We start from the raw sequence: 20862 nt of genomic DNA on the forward strand, positions 1-20862 counted from the left end.
GAAGAATTAGAGTTGGAGAGTTGAGAGCATTTAGTATGAATGAAATTATTTTTAGTAGAGCGAAGAACAGACTTAGCACGATTCCGGGCAGAAACGTAAAGATTATGTGATTCAGGGGTGGGTTGGCTCCGGTACCTTTTGTAGGCCTTCTTCTTGTTGCGGACAGCATTAGAACAAGCGTGATTAAACCAAGGCTTTCTTGCGTTAGTCAAAGGATACGAGAAAGGAATGTATGCTTCCATGCCCGAAAGAATAACCTCCGTAATGCGCAAGGCACACTCAGATGGCTCACGGCCATGGAAGCAATAATCATTCCAGGGAAAATCAAAGAAGTACTGCCTGAGGGCCTCCCAGTCCGCGGCTCCAAAATGCCACAGACGACGTTTCCCTGGAGGGTCCACAGGCGCACTGTCGGAGTGATAGGACAGGTTAAGGTAATAAGGTTGTGATTGGAGGAGCCCAACGGAGAGAAAAGATTAACAGAGTAAGCAGAAGGATTAGTTGTGAGGAAGAGGTCAAGTATGTTGGAGCTCTCTCCAAGGCGGTCAGGGATACGGGTAGGGTGCTGGACAAGCTGCTCTAGGTCATTAAGGATAGAAAAAATGTAGGCTTGTTCACCAGGTGGATCTGTGAAAGGAGAGGAGAGCCAAAGTTGGTGATGAACATTCAAATCTCCAAGAATGGAGATTTCAGAGAAAGGAGAAATGGACAGAATGTTTTCCATCGTAGAAGTAAGACAGTCGAAGAATTTTTGATAGTCAGTAGAATTAGGGGATAAGTAAACAGCACAGATATATTTAGACAGAGAATGACAGGAAAGCCGAAGCCAGAGTGTGGAGAATTCAGAAGAATCAAGTTCAGGAACACGAGAGCAAGATAAGTCGTTGCGTATGTATACACAACAGCCACCTTTGGCTTTGAAATGAGTATAGAGAAAGTAGGAGGATACAGAAAAGGGTTTGCTGTCAGTTGCCTCAGACAGCTGAGTCTCCGTTAGAAAAAGAAGGTGAGGTTTAGAGGAGGAGAGGTGGTGCTCAACAGAGCGAAAGTTAGATGAAAGGCCGCGAATGTTGCAGAAATGAAGAAGAAGAGAGTCAGACAGTGGTTCCATGCACCTCGAGTCATCACCGGGAGAGGGGCAGATGGTGGGGGCATTTATGGTCTCCCCCCCTGGGGACTCCGAGGCTGGGTGAATTGACGCCATTTTTGGTGAATTTTGAATAGGAAGTGTAGTGTGTACTGTGCATGTAGTTTGGTGAAGATAGTTAGAGAAATTTGTCCTGGAGAGCATGCTGGCCTACTCTTTGTGTAACTGAGACAATGAAAAAGTTCAGCAAAGGGGGATGGTCAGGAACTAGTCCTGAGGGCTGATGAAACGGGAGCTCCAGCACTCTCTGTCATCAGCTTTCCATCCACCTCGGGAGTACTGCTCTGCTCGACTGGTGCTACAGTCTACTCCGATACATCACTATCACACACATGAAATCAGCATTATCTCGCAGCCTACCTCTTATACCATTACATCTCTTATACACCCTTTTGTCACATACACTGCATGAGATGGAATTACTTCCCACACCCTTGTGGCAAATTGCATATCTATCTATCTATTGCCAGATGCCTTATTCCCATTAAGGAGGTGGCCAAACAAATCGCCTCCATGTCATCGTGTCCTTCCCCATTTCACTGCCCCACCCTCCAGCTCACACACCCTTGTCTCATATACTGTACCTTTCCATTCCGTCCCTCCATCTCATCCTCGGCCTTCCTTCCTTCTCACCCCCTCCACCTCATACACTCTCCTCATTCATCTCTCACTCTCTGTCCTTTCCACATGACCAAACCACCTTAATGTATTTCCCCTAATGCTTTCTATCACATCCACACCATAACTCTCCTTCACTTCCATATTTGTCAGTCTGTCCCTTACATGCATTTATCAGAATGAACTGGGCCCCATCTTTTGTTATCACAAAACATCACAGTTTTCCTATCACAGCACTTAGTGGTCTTACCACCTCTCTGTGGTCAACAGGGGCTGGAGGCTTGTGTTGATTATGACGTGAGTGTTAGGTCAGTGTCACCATCAGGCCGCATGGGTACCGTTGTGTTTGATGCAACCACAACAGCTGATCTTCGTAAGTTTTCAACAGTTTTTCATATGGATCGTTTATTTCATTAGTAAGGTCAGTATACACAGTTTTGCATGTGTGAAACTTTACAGTTGGTAGTAATGAAGTCCAACTTGCTATATAGTAAATACTTCACAGCCACATCACCGCCTACGGACCTACATGTGGACCAAGTGACTGCCCACACTGTTGATGTCTCCTTTGGGCCACCGATGGAACACCCACTGTGTGTTGTGGAGTACGATATTCTTGTGCAGAAACTGGCAGAGACAGTAGAATTAAAGGTCAGTCAGTGTTAAAGTTGCCAGTTTATATACTGTATACTATCTGCACAATAAATAATGTAACAGTGCATTTCCATATTATGAAAACAGATGAAAACTGCTTATCCAAGAGTAGCAGATAAAAATTCTGCATACTTGAATAATGTAATAACTGCATCCTCTTTCATAGTTCTACTTCTGTGCTTTGTGTGTGTGTGTGTGTGTGTTTCTAGATCCTCACACAATCAGGGGGGGACAAGGGTCTGGGATGATGATGATGAATCATACAATAAGATTCAGTGAGTAGGATAAATTGCATGTTGAAACTGATGATGTCAGCTTCATATATGTATAGATTTGTCATCCTTATTCATCTGCAGTACTGTACTCTGTGCTACATGGTTTCAGGCAGCAGTTCTTTTCACTCCCCCAACAATGAGATCATTCAGTAAGATCACATCTCAAGCCACTGTACTTCTATCTCTTGGTGCTGCACTTTCCACAATCACACTCTTAGCTAGATCTCTTCATGCACTTTTCACCCTCCAGTCATTTCACATGTCCAGACAACCTTCATCTTTTCCAGTGCATCAAACCGAGAACATTTAGTTCCCAGCTGACCGCTACAGCAACTCAGTCAAGCAGGGAAGCACTACACATCCATGTAGTCATCCTCAATTTGGTACGCTCAGAGTCAGACCATAGAAGTCTCAATTTGGTACGCTTAGAGTCAGACCATAGAAGTCATGTCCTTGTACTGTCCAAGTTTCACCAGCACAAAGCATTATTCATCTTACACTTGTGAAGGGAAAGTCCCATTATTGTCATAAGTAGCAGTTCACTTTCATCTTGCATGTCAGGACCAACTTGCCTAGCCCTGGGCTCCTACACTTCTCATGGAGCAATATAGGATTGGATGATGGATGGATAGATGGAAGTAGCAGTTTACTAAGCTTCTTCATTCTATTTCTAACCATCATCATCCCTACGTGTCAAGTGGGGTTGGTGGAGGATTAGTGCCCCTCCCTGTAAAACAATTAACTCTAAGCCCTTGGCCACCCCGTCTGGGATACGTGGCGTCTGGCAATGAATGAATGAATGAATGTAAGCTACCAATTGTTTCTTTACTGAGGTAGATTTTAGAAGTGATGTGACACTATGTAAAGCTCTCTCACTTGCTGAATGCTCATTAGTTTCCTGTAGGAGCTTGTAAGAACAAATACTGTAAGTAAATTTCGTATGCAGAAAAAGTTACTCTTTCAGCACTGCTCCCCAAACCACTACAGTACTTTAACTGATGTAAAATTATCATTCAGTGAAGTGGCTGAAATACTGATGTGAAACTGGCACTGCCTCAGCTGGATTTTACAATGTTTTTACTCTGATTCATGACCTCTAAAATGTTACTGACAAAATGCCAATCAAGATATTTTTCCTCCAGACTGTTGTGAGCCCCTACTTGGTGGAGACCATCTCTGGCTTGGAGGCCTGTGTTGACTACAGACTGGGAGTATCTGCAGTGACAGCCTCTGGGTTTGCCAGTGACAGGGCCAGCGTGAACTTTACCTCAAAGGAGGACACTCCCTCTGCTCCCCGAGCCCTGTCGCAGCTGGATGCCACCACCACCACAGTCACGCTGCAGTGGTATGTGCCTCTGGTAAGTCATTCCTGTTGCACATTAGTGTCCACAGTAGTGTATGATTTTCTTTACACAGTCGGTGGTGCCCCACAAGAAGGTTTTTCATAAAGTGGTGCTAGGACTTCGGAGGCTCAAATGGTGAGAGGATGAATGTGTGGCCAATTTCATTAGGAATGCTGTTTATTGGCACTCCCACTATCATGCTTTTTACAATTTCTTTTCCTCTCTTTCTGGATCCTTCCTCACCCCACCTGCATTTGGAAAAAAAAAGAGGTGAGATGATGATGATGATATTTACTTATTTTTTATCTATTTTATTTATATCAAATCCAATGTGCTTGCAAGCAATGCCTTTGGTCACTCAATGGGCCACTGTTCATGCAGCTCGATCTCAAGCAGCCTCTCGTGCCCAACAATAGGGAAGCCTTCAGTGGCACTACTCCCAGGTTTGGACCTGTCCCCCATTCTCCCCCCCCTCCACAATTAAGCATAAGTGACAGCCTAAGAACTGTGATGCCACATACTTTCTGGCATTAATCAGGCCCCCAGCCCAAAGCCACGCTGATGGAACTTACCTCATGCCTCCCCTCATGTCTGCCAGTTTGTAGTTGGGGTAGTTTTTAATGGTATTACACCTTATATTTGGAGTGTAGGGGCCTGTGGCAAGGCTACTCAGTTTAGACATTTAAGGCAAGAACAACTAGCCGCTAGTCACTGAGTGACATTACTGAGCAATAAATGTCAACTACCCCCTGGATTTAAACCACCTGTGGTCCACATCCAGTTGAAGCATCATAACTCACTAGACTGCCAATCATCCATTTGTTAGTTAAAAGGTTACCACCTAACATAGTAAATGGTTTACTGGGTTATAGGAAACATGTTAACTTGTCACTCACTGTAGAGTCACCTTGTAATGACTGAAATGAAACTTAACAAATTAATCACTGATCTGACCAAGATTCGATATCATGCCCTCGCGCTTGATATGCTCATATGTTACCACTGCGCCAAACAGAGGATCTCCGCTTTGCCTCTAAACAAAACGGATTTTTATAGACCTCATTAAATCACTCTTTTTCTCCCTTTGGTGATTAATTTGGTCAGTTCTGAACACACGGTAGCATACCAACGGAGGCCACCATTGGGGACGCTGCGGACCACACTGAACAGCTCATCCACAGGATGTAACGGCTAGAATGCTGTCAGCTAACCAACAACGTCATTGCCCTCCAAGCCTTGCCTCTCATCCCATACCGCTGCCAACCAGTGTAATGACCGAAATGAAACTTAACAAATTAATCACTGTTCTGACCGAGATTTGATCTCAGGCCCTCGCGCTTGATACGTGCGCAAGTTACGACTGAGCCAAAGAGAGGATCTCCACTTTGAGCAATGTAAGCTTTTATTGACCCCATTACAGCCTGAAGGTTGGAAGGAATATAGATGGTATCTAGGAAGTACTAAAAAGAATATGTTGTTGGCAAACTTATCAAAGGCAATATGCTTTCATACCAAGGAGATTTCACTTTCAGTCCTTTCATGCAGTGGTTGTAAATATTTTATTCTCACTAATGCCAGCCAAGTTTATGCATTTGAAAGAATTTCTAGCCAGTTAAAGGGTTTAAAGGTATGTACCTGATCTTTTCACTGCAGTGGTGGAGGTGATGTACTTATTCTTGCTACTATTGTACTAGTCAATTTTTTTCAGCAGGAAGCATTCCTATGCATCTAAATGGTTAATACAGTATGACTGATTATAATTTTACTGAGTGTTTTGGGCTGAAGCAGAAGTTTGATATAGGAGTCAGTTATATATCCTTTTGTAAGATTATTAGACAAAACCAAATTACAGTACTGTACGGTCTTTAATTTGTCCATTTCCCCTTTCCATAGGCATTACATACCACACCATGCTTACTGTATAATCAGTTTCATGGAATGTACTTTGTGCACATACGCCAGACTTTATTTCATGTGTACTACTCTGTATTCCAACCTCACATTAACACATTTCCTTATGTATCCCTGGCTGCTTGAAGTTCTTTCATGCATTTACCAGCTGATCTAAATTACTTAATTTTTATCTGTTTTAGACCGTTTATCTTGATAGTCCTCTGATTAACCACAAGATATTTCTCTTGATTAAAGTTATTTTGCCTAGGCTATGGTTACCTAAACATTTCCTCATCAGATCTACAGTATTTGTGTACAGTGCTTCAGATTTCATATTGGTGGTAGGTGTGGTGGCCATCATCCACTCACTTGATGTAGTTGTGCCTACTCCTTCCTTCACCTTTATCATTCTTTTCTGTGTCTGCTCTCCTCTCTTCCTATTATTCCCATCTTTCCTATCACTTTTTATTATTCCTCTTTCCTTTTCAGGTAGCTTTACGTTCAGTGACAAGTCTAATGGTTTCCTGTAGGGAAATCATTTAAAATCCTGGGTAGTAACCATATAACCAACCCATATGTGTCCCCTATGTGTCAGCAAGTTGGTTTGGAGGAGGGTTAGTGCTCCTCCCCGTAAAAGAAAACTAACTCAAAGTCAAACGGCCACCCCTTATGGGATTATTATGTTTGGCTATAGATAGGTAGGTAGATAGAATTCATATACAGTACAATACTGCCAATACAGTGACTTTTGATTTCTAAACATCTCTTTCTCTAAACAAAAGAACCCTCTTGTTGGTCTGTGACCACACATACATCATAAATAAGTGCAGAACATGCAATTTTGTTGCCTTTGATATTGGTTAAGTAATATGAGATGACTCAGGTATTGTTGTTTGAATCAGATATGAATATCATCATCTGAGAGCAAGTACGAAAAAAAATTATTCAGTTGCTACAGTTAGGCAGTAAAAGTTTGTCCTTGGATTTGTGCAAAAACAGTGTAATTGACAAACAGATCATCATTCAACTTACCTGCCTCACTTTTGACCACTCACTGACTGTTCCATGTATCTATTGCAATCCTTGTCATACATAATTACAGTGCTCCATATCTCACACACTTACCTGCTGCAATCCACATCCTACTTACTGCATTTATTATTGCACATGCCAAAATACTGCATTCCCTGTCCCAAATACCTGTTGCAGTCCCCATTCCATGCTTCAGTCTAACACCACTCCTGTGCACCCAGGATAACCCAATGTGTGCTGATGTTTACCGCCTGGTGAGGAGTAGTAGCAGTGGTGGGAGTACAAGCACTGATATCCCCATGCCAGACCACCCTCCTCTCATTGTGGTAATATACTAACATTTTTGGGGATCTAATTTAACAAAATCTATCTTAGTCTAGCATAAGCTAATTATGTATAACTTAACCAACTCAGACCTAACCTTGCCTAACATGATCTGACCTAACCTGTTATAATCTAATCTAACAGCCTATCCTGACCTAACATAAAGTTAGCTGATGTGTCTACCTAAAATGAAACGTACCAAACGTAACCTATCCTGACCTTAGTGAAATTGATATAATCCACCCTAATGAAAAAGTCTACTCTGATGTAGCTTAATTTTGTACTGACCATACGAGTTGCCATGAATAAGTCAAGAGTAATTTCCCATAAAATCTTCAGTATGATGGCATTTATTTTAGTTACTTCTTGCTCCTGCCAAATTACTTATTCACCTTAGGAGAGACTGTTTATACTGAAGGGGTTAAAACATTATATAATCTCTTCACTTTAATTTGTCCTAAATTTGCCATTTCTTTGTCTTGAATGCTGAGTTGGAACAATACATCAATACAAGAAGATGATGCTAGTTATGAAGTAGTGCTATGGGAAGGATGTAGAACCATAGTACAGTACTGACTTATTCTGCCAATGAGCTATGTAAAATGAGCTGCAAAAGGATGAAGTCTAGAACAAGGTGAAAAGAGTATAGTAAATAACCAATTAACTACCATCTCCCTCTTGATGATGTGGCACAGGTGGATGTTGATGCACTCACTGCCTGCACAACCTATACCTTCACTGTATCTGCCTTGACACCACTGGGATATGAAAGTACGAGCATTACCACTGATGTCACCACTGCCTGCTCCTGAGAATACTGTAACATTCCAGCACTGGAGTTTGTTAAAAAAAATAAATAAATACATAAAAATCATACATCTGTAGTACTGAATTAGAGATCAGCTGAAACAGACTTGCCAAACATTAAGTTAAATTTTCCTGCTTTATTCTGCTTTGACTCTAAGTTGAAAATGCATTATACAGGTACCTCTCAAATTATCACTAGTATAAGATAACCAGGTACTTCTGGTGATGGCTATTTAATACCTGTCAGCTGCATTTCTAATTTATAAACACATGTGACAAAAGTTTTATCATTTGCTCTGTAGGCTGAGTAATCATTAATGTTATTCGTAAAAACTTGTAAGCATGAAAAATACCTGTATAGGAAATACACATTTCTGTTGGGAATGTCCCAAACTTTTAAAGTTTCCCTTAAGCATAGAAGGAACCACTTCTCTTGCTAACTACCTATCTAACTGATTAACATAAATGTTAGTACTGAATTCAGAATTTTTAAAGTTGGTTCATCATACTGTATACTATAAACTTAATTACGGACACATTCTCTGTCACCACTTTTATTTCCTAAATGAGTTGGGAACAAGTTTATTTACCTGAAGGATAGTATAATGAAACTAATTTTCAATATTATCTTTCCCTAATCTTGCCTCTCCAACACCTACACACTTACCTGCTACCTAAAATTAAGGAAAAGGAAAAGCAGACCAAATCTGCAGAGACAGTTTTAAGTAATATAAGGTATAATGTTTGAGGACATAACTTGAGACTGAATAATTTTGAGATATATCATCCATCCATTTTGAAAGGTCAGGTGGTAGCCTCATCTTAAATGTCGGGACCAACTGTCTAGCCCCAGGCTCCTACGCTCCTCATGGGGCAATGTAGGATTGGATGATGGATGGATGGATAGGTGATAACCATGGATGATTTGGTGCTTTTAAGGCAACTAGAGGATAATATCAGAGGGATAGTTTATCAACGTAGTGATGGAAATACTGATGTATTTCAGCTGTTTGTATGAAGTATTTATTACACTACGTAAACCATAAGCAAGTGAAGTTTCCGACAAAGGGATGATGCTACTCGTAATGTTTAGAATAAACAGTGTCATAAGTAATGCTAAATAAAGCATAACATCTATTCTATGTATAAAATGTATTATGATCTGTGTACAGAAATTTTATCATTAACTCATAAATAAACAGAATTATAGTAATGTAACTGGAAAAGTTGAATTCGGATGATCCTACATGCAGTATAAGCATCTCTGAGATGACAGACTATCAGTTGTCTGCTGCTGGTGGCCAGATGAGGCTAACAGTGCTTAATGTTTTTTAAAACACTACAGCTGTTCATTATTTATCAATGCCTTATTTGGAATGACAGGTATGCCAAGTGCATAAGTTCAGTCCCTGAGATGTATATCTATCTATCTGTTGCCAGATGCCTCAATCCCTTCTACAGGTGGCCACAAACAAATCGCCTCCATGTCACCCTGTCCCCTGCCATATCATTGCCCTGCTCCCAATTCACACCCCTCTCTCTCATATACCTCTCCACTCCATCCCTTCATCTCATCCTTGGTCTTCCCCTCCCTCTCTCCCCCCTCCACCTCTCTCACATACACTCTCCTCATCAGTCTCTCACTCTCTATCCTCTCCACATAGCGAAACCACCTCAGTGTGTTTCTCCTAATGCTTCCTATCACATCCAAATCCACACCACAATGCTCCTTCACCTCCTCATTTGTCAGTCTGTCTCTACATGTGACTCCACAGGCTCCTCTCAAATAACTCATTTTCTACTGCTTTCACCCTTGACTTGTGTCCCTCCAACAACATCCAAGCTTCATTCCCATACGTCACCTGAGAGGTGACGAGGTTTTCCAACCATGTACTTTTATTGCTGTTGCTGTTGTCTTTGAATAATCATGGTCTGTCTGGTCAAGCAAACTCACTAACCAAAGGCAAGCAATTGGCCCTGTAGTGCCATCCCATGTAGTTGACTGATCTTTCCATGCAGCTGACCGTGGCTTACCACAGCGAAACAAGGGGAAGAATGTGGCGGGTTCCTGGATGGAGGCTGCATTTGTGTCTCTCCAATCAGTTAACAGGGGCACCATAGTAGGCTCCACATCGCCCTGTCATCTGGTGATGGGGTTACCATCCAGCAGTGTAAATGGTTTCCTTGGTTACAGGAAACCATTAGGTTTGCTACTAAGTGTACAGTCACCTAAAGGCAGCACTACATCAAGTGAGAGGATGATGGAAGCCCTAACCAACCACCTAATTATGTTGTGTGCACGTAATATCACCAAGGGATGTAAGGAAGTCCTCTATCCTTACATATGCTGGACATGGTAGTCCTGACATTGGGTCCCTGTGTACCGAACTGAAACTTAACAAATTAATCACTGGTCTGGCCGGGATTTGAACTCAGGCCCTCATGCCTCATAAGCGCCCACGTTACCACTGAGCCAAAGAGAGGATCCCCGCTTTGCCCTTAAGCAACGCGGGCTTTTATACATCCCATTACACCTGCACCTTGAAAGCACTAATATTGGATTGGTTGTTTTGCCATTTTGTGCCTTTCATATAAACTCCCCTGCTACCCTCCTCCTGCAATCAGTTCCCCTAATAACCCCTTTTTTGAGTGAAAAGGGAAGTGTTGCCTTCATGAGGGTGCAGCTCAATTCTGTGTCCCAGTCACACCACTTTTTAATCCCTTCATGTCATCCAAACTGCCCAGTTGACCTTTCTCTCACCACTTCCCAGGTGAAAGAAATTAAAGCTGGCAAAGTTTTGAGCATAGGGTTCAAGTTTCACCCAGGATCCCTGAAATGCGTGGCTTGCAAGTCAGTGCCCCTGGAGACGATGTGAGAGAAGAACAACATAGTGCCCCCAGAAACACGGTGAGAAAGAAACAGTGTAGTGCCCCCAGAACCGAAGCGAGAGAGGAACAGCGCAGTGCCCCCAGAAACACACAGACACCCCTACCCGGACCCCACGGAGTAGCCACACCCACACTAGGGGACCCAATACGACAACGGCATAAACCAGCCCGGGCCGTGCGCCCTTATAACACTCAACCGTCGCACCGCCACCATAGCAGAAGGAGGACACTACCTTCGGGGAGCAGGACTGCCAAATCACACTGGGGTGGAACTGATATTTCATTTTCCGACAGCGCCCCTCTGGAGATGGCCAATTGTCGCTCCTGCCTTCGTCAGTCGCCCAAGCATCACACTGAAGGTGCTTATTGCCGCTCATCTCTTCTACCCCAGGAGACGGCCGATTGCCGCTCAACCCTCCTGCTGAAGGAGACAGCCGATTGCCGCTCTAGAGGCACTGCCCCCGAGACAGCCGATTGCCGCTCCACCCTCCTGCTGAAGGAGACAGCCGATTGCTGCTCTGGAGGTGCTGCCCCCGAGATGGCCGATTGCCGCTCACTCCTGCCGAAGGAGACGGCCGATTGTCGCTCTGAAGGTGCTGCCCCTGAGACGGCCGATTGCCGCTCCCTCCTCCTGCCGAAGGAGACGGCCGATTGCCGCTCTGGAAGTGCTGCCCCCGAGACAGCCAACTGCCGCTCCTTCCTCCTGCCGAAGGAGACGGCTGATTGCTGCTCTGGAAGTGCTGCCCCCGAGACGGCCAATTGCCGCTCACTCCTCCTGCCGAAGGAGATGGCCGATTGCCGCTCTAGGGGTGCTGCAACCGAGATGGCCGATTGCCGCTCACCCCTCCTGCTGAAGGAGACGGCCGATTGCCGTTCTGGAGGTGCTGCCCCCGAGACGGCTGATTGCCGCTCACTCCTCCTGCCGAAGGAGACGGCCGATTGCCACTCCAAAGGCACTGCCCCTGAGACGGCCAATTGCCGCTCCCCCCTCCTGTAGAAGAGATGGGCCAACGGCCTCTGGAGAGGCGACCAGAGGTGCGCTGACTCCCCCACACAGCCACGGCCTATTGCCGGGCCCTACGGCCAGAAAGAGGTGCCGACATCCCCCCTACGTGAGACAGACGCCTGGCTCCCCAGCACCAGAGAGACCCCGCGAGGCCTGACGGGCTCCCCTGGCCTCTGGTCCCCATGCCTGGCCCTGGAGAAGACTCACCTGTCAGACCCTAGCACAGGACGGTGCCACAGCCCCCGCCTGACGGCGCCCCTTGATTCTGGGGACCGCAGCCTTCAGCCTCTCCGGGCCCTCCCCAGGACCCCCAGGTGCAACCTCTTCACGCCCAAGAGACGGCTAAGGACCTCCACCTCTGGCCGAGACAGGAGCCAGAGACTCCTGGACCTGTTTGGCCCCAGCCCTGAGGGCCACACCCCTAGTCCCAGCCCGGAGACTACGGGCCCTTGTGCCACATGCAGCCCTGGACGTGAGAAGACGCCCCTGCGAGCCGTCCCATGCCCTCTCGGCACGCCTTTCCCTGGCGATGCCCCTAGCCCAGCCGAATAGACGCCGGCGTGTCTCCCCGCCGCCCCCACGACACGAGTGAATTTATGTCAAGTGTGGTATTGCCCCATGACTAGTGAAGGAAATTATGTTAAGTGTGACGTTGCCCCAGAAAACAGGTTACAGTGATATAGTGACAATGTATGTCCAATGTCGGGGTGGGTGAACTCACGGGCGAGTGAGTAAGAACGAGTACAGTGAGTGAGTCCCGAGGAATCCGACTCATAAGTGACGCCCTCATAAGAAACCAGAAAGAACTCTTCCCCTGAGGAAGTCTCTGTAGTGAAAATATACCTATGTCCCTTGTTACTAGAAAACAATAGAAAAGTAAGAGTAATATCCGTCCCTTTGTATTACCGTAAACACAGTGAATATCCAGTGTCCCTCTATTCCCTCCCTCCCTACAACATCCCCTCCCCATAGCTAACGTAATATAAACGAGAGATAGAATCAAATGTCAAAACCCCTTTTCTATCAGGTGATGCTAAGAGTGAATTAGTAATACGTATCCTTTTCCAATATTACCATAACTCTGTTCCGGCTCGTCATTCCTCCCCCCCCCCCCGTGTGAACTCCCTCTCCCGCGCTCCCACGCGCGCCCGTGTTCCCTGTACACCTGTTCACTAGACTTTCTGTATTGGCAACCGTATTGGTTAAGTCAGTATCCTGCGAGATATTAATACCCTAAGTAAGGTTTTACTTCTGTCACTTATCGTGTTGTCATATCTGCATTTTGTCCTGTGGGAATATACGTGTAAAAGGTTATTGCCTGGAGTTTTTGTGTCCTGCCTCTCTTTCATTGCACTAAGCTCCGGTCTCGAAAGAGGACCCCGCTACACGTTAGGTGTTTTAGGACCGAGGAGTCGGGCCTTTTTCACCTAGCATTACAATCCCTATAGAATTTCCATGCTTATTATTTGGTGTCAAAGGAGGAGGCAGGCTGGGGCCCATATAAATTTTAAATGATGCACCATTCTCATTTAAGGTATTTAATAGAAGAGCATTATAGAAGAGAAAGCATTGCATGCTGCCATAATGAACCTGGAGGTAATGCAGGGACTGAGACCAACAAAGAAACTGGAAAGTGCTGAGAATAATGTGGATTAGATGAAGGATTACTAAATGCTGTTAATATTATGTAAAAAGATATAAAGTTATCAGTACACGTGGATGTTGGATTGAAACGGGGATATGTGTTATCACTGTGCTTTAACACCCATCCTATGTGCCAACCAAACACAATGATGTTCTTAGTTAAAAACTGCTTCAAAGACAGAGCAGTGTTCACTTTTGGAATCCGACATTTTCCAGATGAAGGTAAGTACATGTCTGTACTTGAACATAAGTTAACTTGTACTGAGTGAGGAGATTATGTTGAGCCATGTCACACTGTGACAGGTCGGAATGTTCTCAATACCCATCTGTTGTTTCTCCACTTCCACTCTTGGTTCCCGATGTAGGGTCAGTTTTGTGTGCGTGTGTGTGTTCTTGGCTAATCCCTGCAGTGCATCTAGTTTAGCCTGGTTATTCTTGTATTGTTCCAAGCGTATATCCCATAGAAACACAAGTTTTCTATATTATTCTATAAATTCTACGGTTTTGTTCTTGAGACCAATTCATCTTGCTTTCAACACCGAATCCTTCTCGCGACTGGTGGGAAGGCGGGCAACACTAGGCAACAGGCTAAATCTTGTCGCATGCGTCACGTTCTACGGGCAACTATTTGATACCTGTTGCATGCCACACAGTCGCATGCTACATGTTGTCTTGTGTCGAACTGGTTGGAACACACTTGGCCTATGCGACAATGTAGCATGCCACATGTTGCCGAAATGTTGCCTCGGTGGAATCGCGCCTTTATAGAGCTCAGTGGGGCATGAAAATAATACCGAAAAGCGCAACTCATTAAATTAATTAAATCCTGGAAAGAATATTACGATAGAAAAATAATAAAAAAAAGAGGTAAAAAGTTCAACAAAATATGGCGTTCACAAACTCCCATTCGTTGCCAATCTTCACCTGATAACTTAATTTCAAGAATGAAAACGCAGTCAACCAAACTACTGTTTTGTGTTTCCTTTATCACTTTGTTCATTAGTATAATCAGTAAAACGAGGAAAAGAAGCTTCAGTCTGATAAAGCAAAGTTTGTACCCTTAGCCTACAGTAGTCAGTTACTCTAGGCTACCTAAGTTTACCGTGTTGTGTTACGTAGTTTAGTGGGTCTGTCATTCAGGGATGAGTGAGGCTGGTCACTCTCATCTTAATGTTAGGACCAACTTGCCTAGCCCCGGGCTCCTACGCTCCTCATGGGGCAACATAGGATTAAATGATGAATGAATGAAATACAATGAATGAACTTATGGAAAAAGCTTTTTTTTTTTTTTTCAAACCTCCCTTAAAAAATCCTGCACACACACGAGAAAGAGAGAGAGAGAGAGAGAGAGAGAGAGAGAACTTAGGACATCCTAGACGTGTAGCCGGTTCTGGGTAAATATAGAAAGTGCACTGTGCCATGTACTTAGAAGCTTATGGTATATATATCTTTTACTTTAATTTATCAGTTGCTCTGATCAAGACATGATCTCGATGACGTCAGTATTCATATTGCGGATGACGCTTCAATCCATCACACAATAATTTACCAGTAACAGCGGTAATAGCTGTCATGATATTTACCGACATGGCCACCGTAGATCCAAACTACCCTCTTCAGGTATGTTGTGAAGGAATTCTTTTCATGGTGTAAATGGGTGGTTGTTAGATAAGTAAATTGCGGTGAAATCGACTAGAAGTTGCTTCCAGCTACACCATTCTGCGGTGCTCGTACCTCATGAGGTGAAAAGTGTTTAATGTACTGCGTACAGCATCAGTTGTATGAGTTTGTATTGGTATTATGCTCATGAATATTTAATATTTGACCTCTTCATTATTAGTCTTCTGAAAGAACAGTTTCATTGAGCGACTGAACTTGATTGTACAGTTCACATTATGGAACTAATAAATACTGGCTGAAAGTAGTGTGGTGTTGTAAATGGAAGGTTGATTTTCAGACGTTATCATCTTCAATGCACAATTTTGAAAATAAGCCAACATCTATTCTGTAGGTGGTTCTAAATGGGAATGTGGGGACTTAACATCTAATGGTAACTTGATATCCATGAGCTGTAACGTTTGGGGAGGGGGGGCAGAGGAGGTACTTGATGTAATAAGTAACGACTGGGTAAATATATATAGAACTGGAGCTTCATAGTACACGAATTATATCATATGTATGTACTGTATTTCATATACGAACTTATCGTGTGTATGTATTACAGTGGCCTGTTTGCACATACATGACTAAATTACTGATACATAATGTATCTAAAATAATTTGCCAGCCACATAGTTTTAATTTTATTTTCCTTTGCAAATGGAGTCCTTGTAAAACTTCGCTGTAAATTGTATTATCTTATCGTGTGAAAGAAACAGCCACCCCTAGACTTAACCCTGTCATAATAGGGATAGATGGGAGCTGAACCACGAGAAATTTCATGTATGTTAAGTTCTTCAGTCCGAGGACATCTTTTGCTTTTCCTTGCTCTGTGTGTGTGTGTGTGTGTGTGTAATTCACCGGGTCGGTCAGGATCACTTGATGGTCGTGATCGTCAGCTTTTACCCTCCCGGAAGGGAGCTGAGAGCTCATATAGTCCGATCTAAGGGCAAGGCTGTGACCTTCACACACGCACACACCCGTCCCCTTGCTCAAGGGGGACAGTAACCACCCACTTCGTCAGTGAAACTTTTCGCAACCTGAGCGAGGCGCGAACTCGCGTCTACCAGATGGCAAGCGAGAATGTTACCACTGTACCAGCGAGCGGTGTATATATATATATATATATATATATATATATATATATATATATATATATATAATATGTATGTATGTATCTTGCTTAGGGAAGACGTCTGGCAAGGGAAATGCTTGTTAATTAAGAGTACCGTATATCAAACGCCTGCAAATCACTGTGGCTTCGGAACTTCGTATTACAAATTGACTATACCCATGCCTTTTTATTCAGCTCAGAAAAACCAACCGAAGCAGAAATTATTAAAGACTATCCACATCAACATTTAGGTGGCTAATTATATACTTTCATTTTGGCTTACCTCAGAAGATGTTATTTTGTTCAAGAAGACCCGCCATTGCAAAACGGTAAAATTGCAGCCACACTGTTGGTCATCAAGGTTGTTTAGACCTGATGGGCCAAGAAGACCGTGGATGAATTTGGTAAATGAGTCTGTGAGAATATGGCTTGTAGTAACTTAAGATATTAAACTGTCATGGGATCGATATGGTTGGATGTGGATGGCTGTACTGTATGTATGGAAAGGCACAAGAAAAGGGCGTGTCTTCCCCTTGTTAACTTTATAGTCGACGGAATGACAATGAAATCGGTATTTTTGGTGTGAAATGGTTATACCTGTAAGGTGAAACCATGTAGGATTTCGAAGGCTTAAAATTAATATATTCGTGAGTGGCTGTGTGGACATGGCGTTGGTTGCTTTCCCGCTTTTCTTTTCTTTTTTTTCTATTTCATCTGGATTTACACCTTTATCTGGCATTGATGATGATAAAGATGCTGCTGATGATGACGATAATGATGATCATGATGATGACAATGATGATAACTATGATGATGATATAAGCCCCGGTCAGTCACAGGGTTCTTCCCGCTACGTTCCGTTTGAGAAAAAAAAAAAAAAAAACAGTGGCCGAGTTAAAACGACATGCATTAGTCAGAACAACGTGCCAAAGAGTGACAGTGCTTAAAAGATTGAGGTGAACAATTGCAGACAAAGGTCTAACATAGTTATCATTCCGTTTTAACCTCTCGACTCCGAGGTCTAATAATCCTGCTATTTTCAGGCGATATGACTCGGTTTAGGCGAGACTTTATAAATAGAATTTTTGTTTTAATCCCTCCACCACTGGCCACTGTCTGAGGTTCAGATGTCTAGCATTTGTAAAAGCGAAATATACAGTATGTCACCGAGTGGAATTTTTTTCTTCTTTCTTTAATAGGATGAGAGGAACCCAGACAAAGAAAAACAATGATAAAAGTGAAGGATGACGTAGGCAGCACTCGATGTAGTGTTTTCACCTTTATCAATCTTTTTCTGTTTCTCCCCTCCTCTCTTCCTATTTTATCAACCATTTCCGTCATTTTTTATTACTCGTGTTTCCTTTTCAGATGGCTTTACACTTGAGTGACACGCCAAATGGTTTCCAGTAAGCCAGGAAACAATTTACAACGCTGAGTGGTAACCATATAACCAACCCATGTGTTCCCTACGTGTCAACAAGTGGCTTGGCGGAGGGTTAAGTTAGTGCCCCTCTCCGCAAAATTACTAACTCAAGAGACAAACGGCCACCCCATACGGCAGTGGTTTCCAACCTGTGGGGCGCGTTGCTGCCTTGGGGGGAGCGAAGGCTTTATAAAGAGGGTAATTATATTCGAAAACTATGAATTATGATGGAACTCAGTAATTTCTAAATATGGAGAAAATATTTCAGATATGAATAAGAAATCTAGGTATCCGAATACATAAACAATTTTAAAGATTAAAAATCTAAGATATTTACTGACGTACAACCTATACCAGTAAAATACAGTATTTGAGGAAGGGGGGCGCAAGGAACGTGTCATTCAGTGAGGGGGGGGCGAGAATTAGAAAAGGTTGGAAACCACTGCCCTACGGGATTATGACGTCTGGTTATCGATAAACAGATAAAAACAAACTACCTGCCTCCCGGGTTTTCGATCTCATACTCCCCTAAAAAAGTCTAATGCGTATAACTGCGTACTGGGAAACCTTATCAAAGAAGGAAAATAATAATAAAATAATGTGTGTGTGTGTGTGTGTGTAGTATTAGTAGTAGTTTGGAACACTTCGGTTATCAGGATGTGACAGGATTTCTAGTATGGAAAGCGAAAGGAAACGTGACTGTGTGTGTGTGTGTGTGTAGTATTAGTAGTAGCTTGGAACACTTCGGTTATCAGGATGTGACAGGATTTCTAGTATGGAAAGCGAAAGGAAACGTGACTGTGTGTGTGTGTGTGTGTGTGTGTTTACCATGGAGGTCTGGTTAGGTTAAGTTAGGTTAGGATTAGGCCTACCGATAATTTTCCGAACTGGCGGTTTTTTTTTTTTTCCCACGAAGATTTTGTCAGGTTTGGTTAGTCTGTTAAGGATGAATCTGATTAGGTTTACTGGAGAATATCGTAAAAGCATCATCCTGGAAAGTGAAAACTGAAGCGCGTGTTCTCAAATGGCTTACAGTACTGAAAATATGCGTTGGCATACAGCCAGATGATTTTATTCAGTCTGAAGAGATCATTGGTGTTAATGGAGCTATATCTATTTCTGCTGTTACGAAAAGTCTCACCTGAGCTTTAAAAAAAATCGTCTGAACACACACACATACACAAACTTAGTATATATCTCAGAGGTTAACCTCTTCGGAAAGACGACGCCTTATACTCGAATTCTTTCTTTCTTTCTCCCACCGTGCGATTTAACTAGGTTCGGGAGATTCTTGGAACTGGGAGATCACATATACAGCCATCATTAATCCCTTCACAGCTAGGGTGCTCTCTGAAGCTAATAATAATAATAATAATAATAATTTAAGATCGTTTGGCGTGAGCAAGAATAAAATACGAAATCGATACTCTTTCCATTACGTTAGCCCTTCCAAAGGACAAGTTTTTCACCTTATTCATACTACCAACAGGCGATTTGGCCCAGTTGAGGCATAATCCTTCGTAGTGATGGGGTTATATTTAGCCATTCCAGTTCGAAGTTTCTCTCAAGCTGAATGAAAACGTCTGAAGATTGCAATACTTAAAAATGGCGTCCTCGGAATGAGAGCACTGATTTGCATTTCGGCAATGACTTGATAAATTCCCGCCGTATGGCCAAAATTTAACCCCTTCCCTACGAGGGCGTCTTTTTCTTTTCAACTCTCGCCCCCAACAGACTATTTCATAATCAGCCTGGGGAGAATGTTCGAGTTAGAGGTGTTGTTTACCTTTCACTGCTGCGGTATCCTCCTTAGCTAATTAAAGTTGTATGGGGTAGCGAGAGTGAAATACAGATAAATGCCATGGATTGAAGGGGTTATGTAGCAGATGTGTGCCGGCGCTCACCAATGGAAGATTTTATGCAGCTGACAGGACGACCTCTTGTGGTGAAGGGGGTAATGAAGGATAATTGAAACTCCACCAGTTCGAAAAATCTCCCTTAAGATTAGTAACTAAGTCGGACTGGGGATTAGTAACTAGCGGTGTACCACAGGGTTCAGTACTCGGTCCCTTATTATTTATTATATATATAAATGATCTAGACTTAGGAGTCAATAGCAGAATCAGCAAATTTGCCGACGATACAAAAATAGGGCGTATCATTAACTCGACTGACGATTGCCATTACTTACAAAAAGACCTCGATACATTGTCCAAATGGTCTAAAACTTGGCAAATGGAATTTAACGTTGAAAAATGTAAAGTACTTAACGTAGGCAAGACCATTGGAGATACTAAATACAGCTTAGATAACAAAGAAATTAGCAAATCGGAATGCGAGAGAGATCTAGGAGTTATGATTAGTAACGACCTTAAACCTAGGCAACAATGCATTAATGCGAGAAATAAAGCAAATAGGGTCCTAGGATTTATTTCGAGAAGCGTGAGCAATAGATCATCTAAAGTAATACTGAAACTTTATCTAGCATTAGTAAGGCCACATTTAGACTACGCAGTACAATTTTGGTGTCCTTACTATAGAATGGATATTAATTCGTTAGAAAATATACAGAGAAGAATGACTAAAATGATACATGACGTCCGGAACCTGTCATATGAAGACAGACTGAAAAGACTAAGTCTGCATTCGCTAGAGAGGCGTAGAGTAAGGGGAGACTTAATTGAGGTTTTTAAGTGGATGAATGGTATAAATAAGGGAGATATTAGCAAGGTACTTAAAGTGAGCATACAGGATAGAACTAGAAATAATGGTTTCAAACTAGAAAAATTCCGTTTCAGAAAGGAAATCGGTAGAAATTGGTTTGGTAATAGAGTAGTAGACGAATGGAATAAGCTACCTAGTAAAGTAGTTGCTGCCTCTTCCATTGAGAGTTTCAAGCATAGGCTAGATAAGCATATGACAAATAAGGGGTGGATATAGAATAAAGAAAATATTATAACCAATACTAATTCAAAAATAAATTTTCTTTTCAGGTTACACTATGATAGTCTCTATTCTCCTTTCACACTTTCCT

The 20862-nt window shown here is 42.9% G+C and overlaps 2 protein-coding genes across 2 annotated transcripts in view; both read left to right on the plus strand.

Annotated features, from left to right (window-relative positions):
* The window catches only part of LOC145414940 (uncharacterized), a 59889-nt gene extending 51791 nt beyond the window's left edge, over window positions 1–8098 (plus strand). Inside the window, exons 28-33 of the mRNA XM_080284352.1 lie at window positions 2036–2138; window positions 2271–2416; window positions 2982–3113; window positions 3837–4052; window positions 7184–7288; window positions 7982–8098. Coding sequence (XP_080140478.1) covers window positions 2036–2138; window positions 2271–2416; window positions 2982–3113; window positions 3837–4052; window positions 7184–7288; window positions 7982–8098 — 819 coding nt within the window. The remainder of the gene's footprint in view (window positions 1–2035; window positions 2139–2270; window positions 2417–2981; window positions 3114–3836; window positions 4053–7183; window positions 7289–7981) is intronic.
* Window positions 8099–10929: 2831 nt separating this feature from the next.
* LOC145414941 (uncharacterized) overlaps window positions 10930–20862 on the plus strand; it is a 193963-nt gene continuing 184030 nt past the window's right edge. Inside the window, exons 1-2 of the mRNA XM_080284354.1 lie at window positions 10930–10944; window positions 11980–12349. Coding sequence (XP_080140480.1) covers window positions 10930–10944; window positions 11980–12349 — 385 coding nt within the window. The remainder of the gene's footprint in view (window positions 10945–11979; window positions 12350–20862) is intronic.

This window comes from Coenobita brevimanus, chromosome 101 (assembly GCF_032717465.1).
Source record: "Coenobita brevimanus isolate Jiangsu-jjx chromosome 101, ASM3271746v2, whole genome shotgun sequence".
In the NCBI taxonomy this organism is placed as follows: domain Eukaryota; kingdom Metazoa; phylum Arthropoda; class Malacostraca; order Decapoda; family Coenobitidae; genus Coenobita; species Coenobita brevimanus.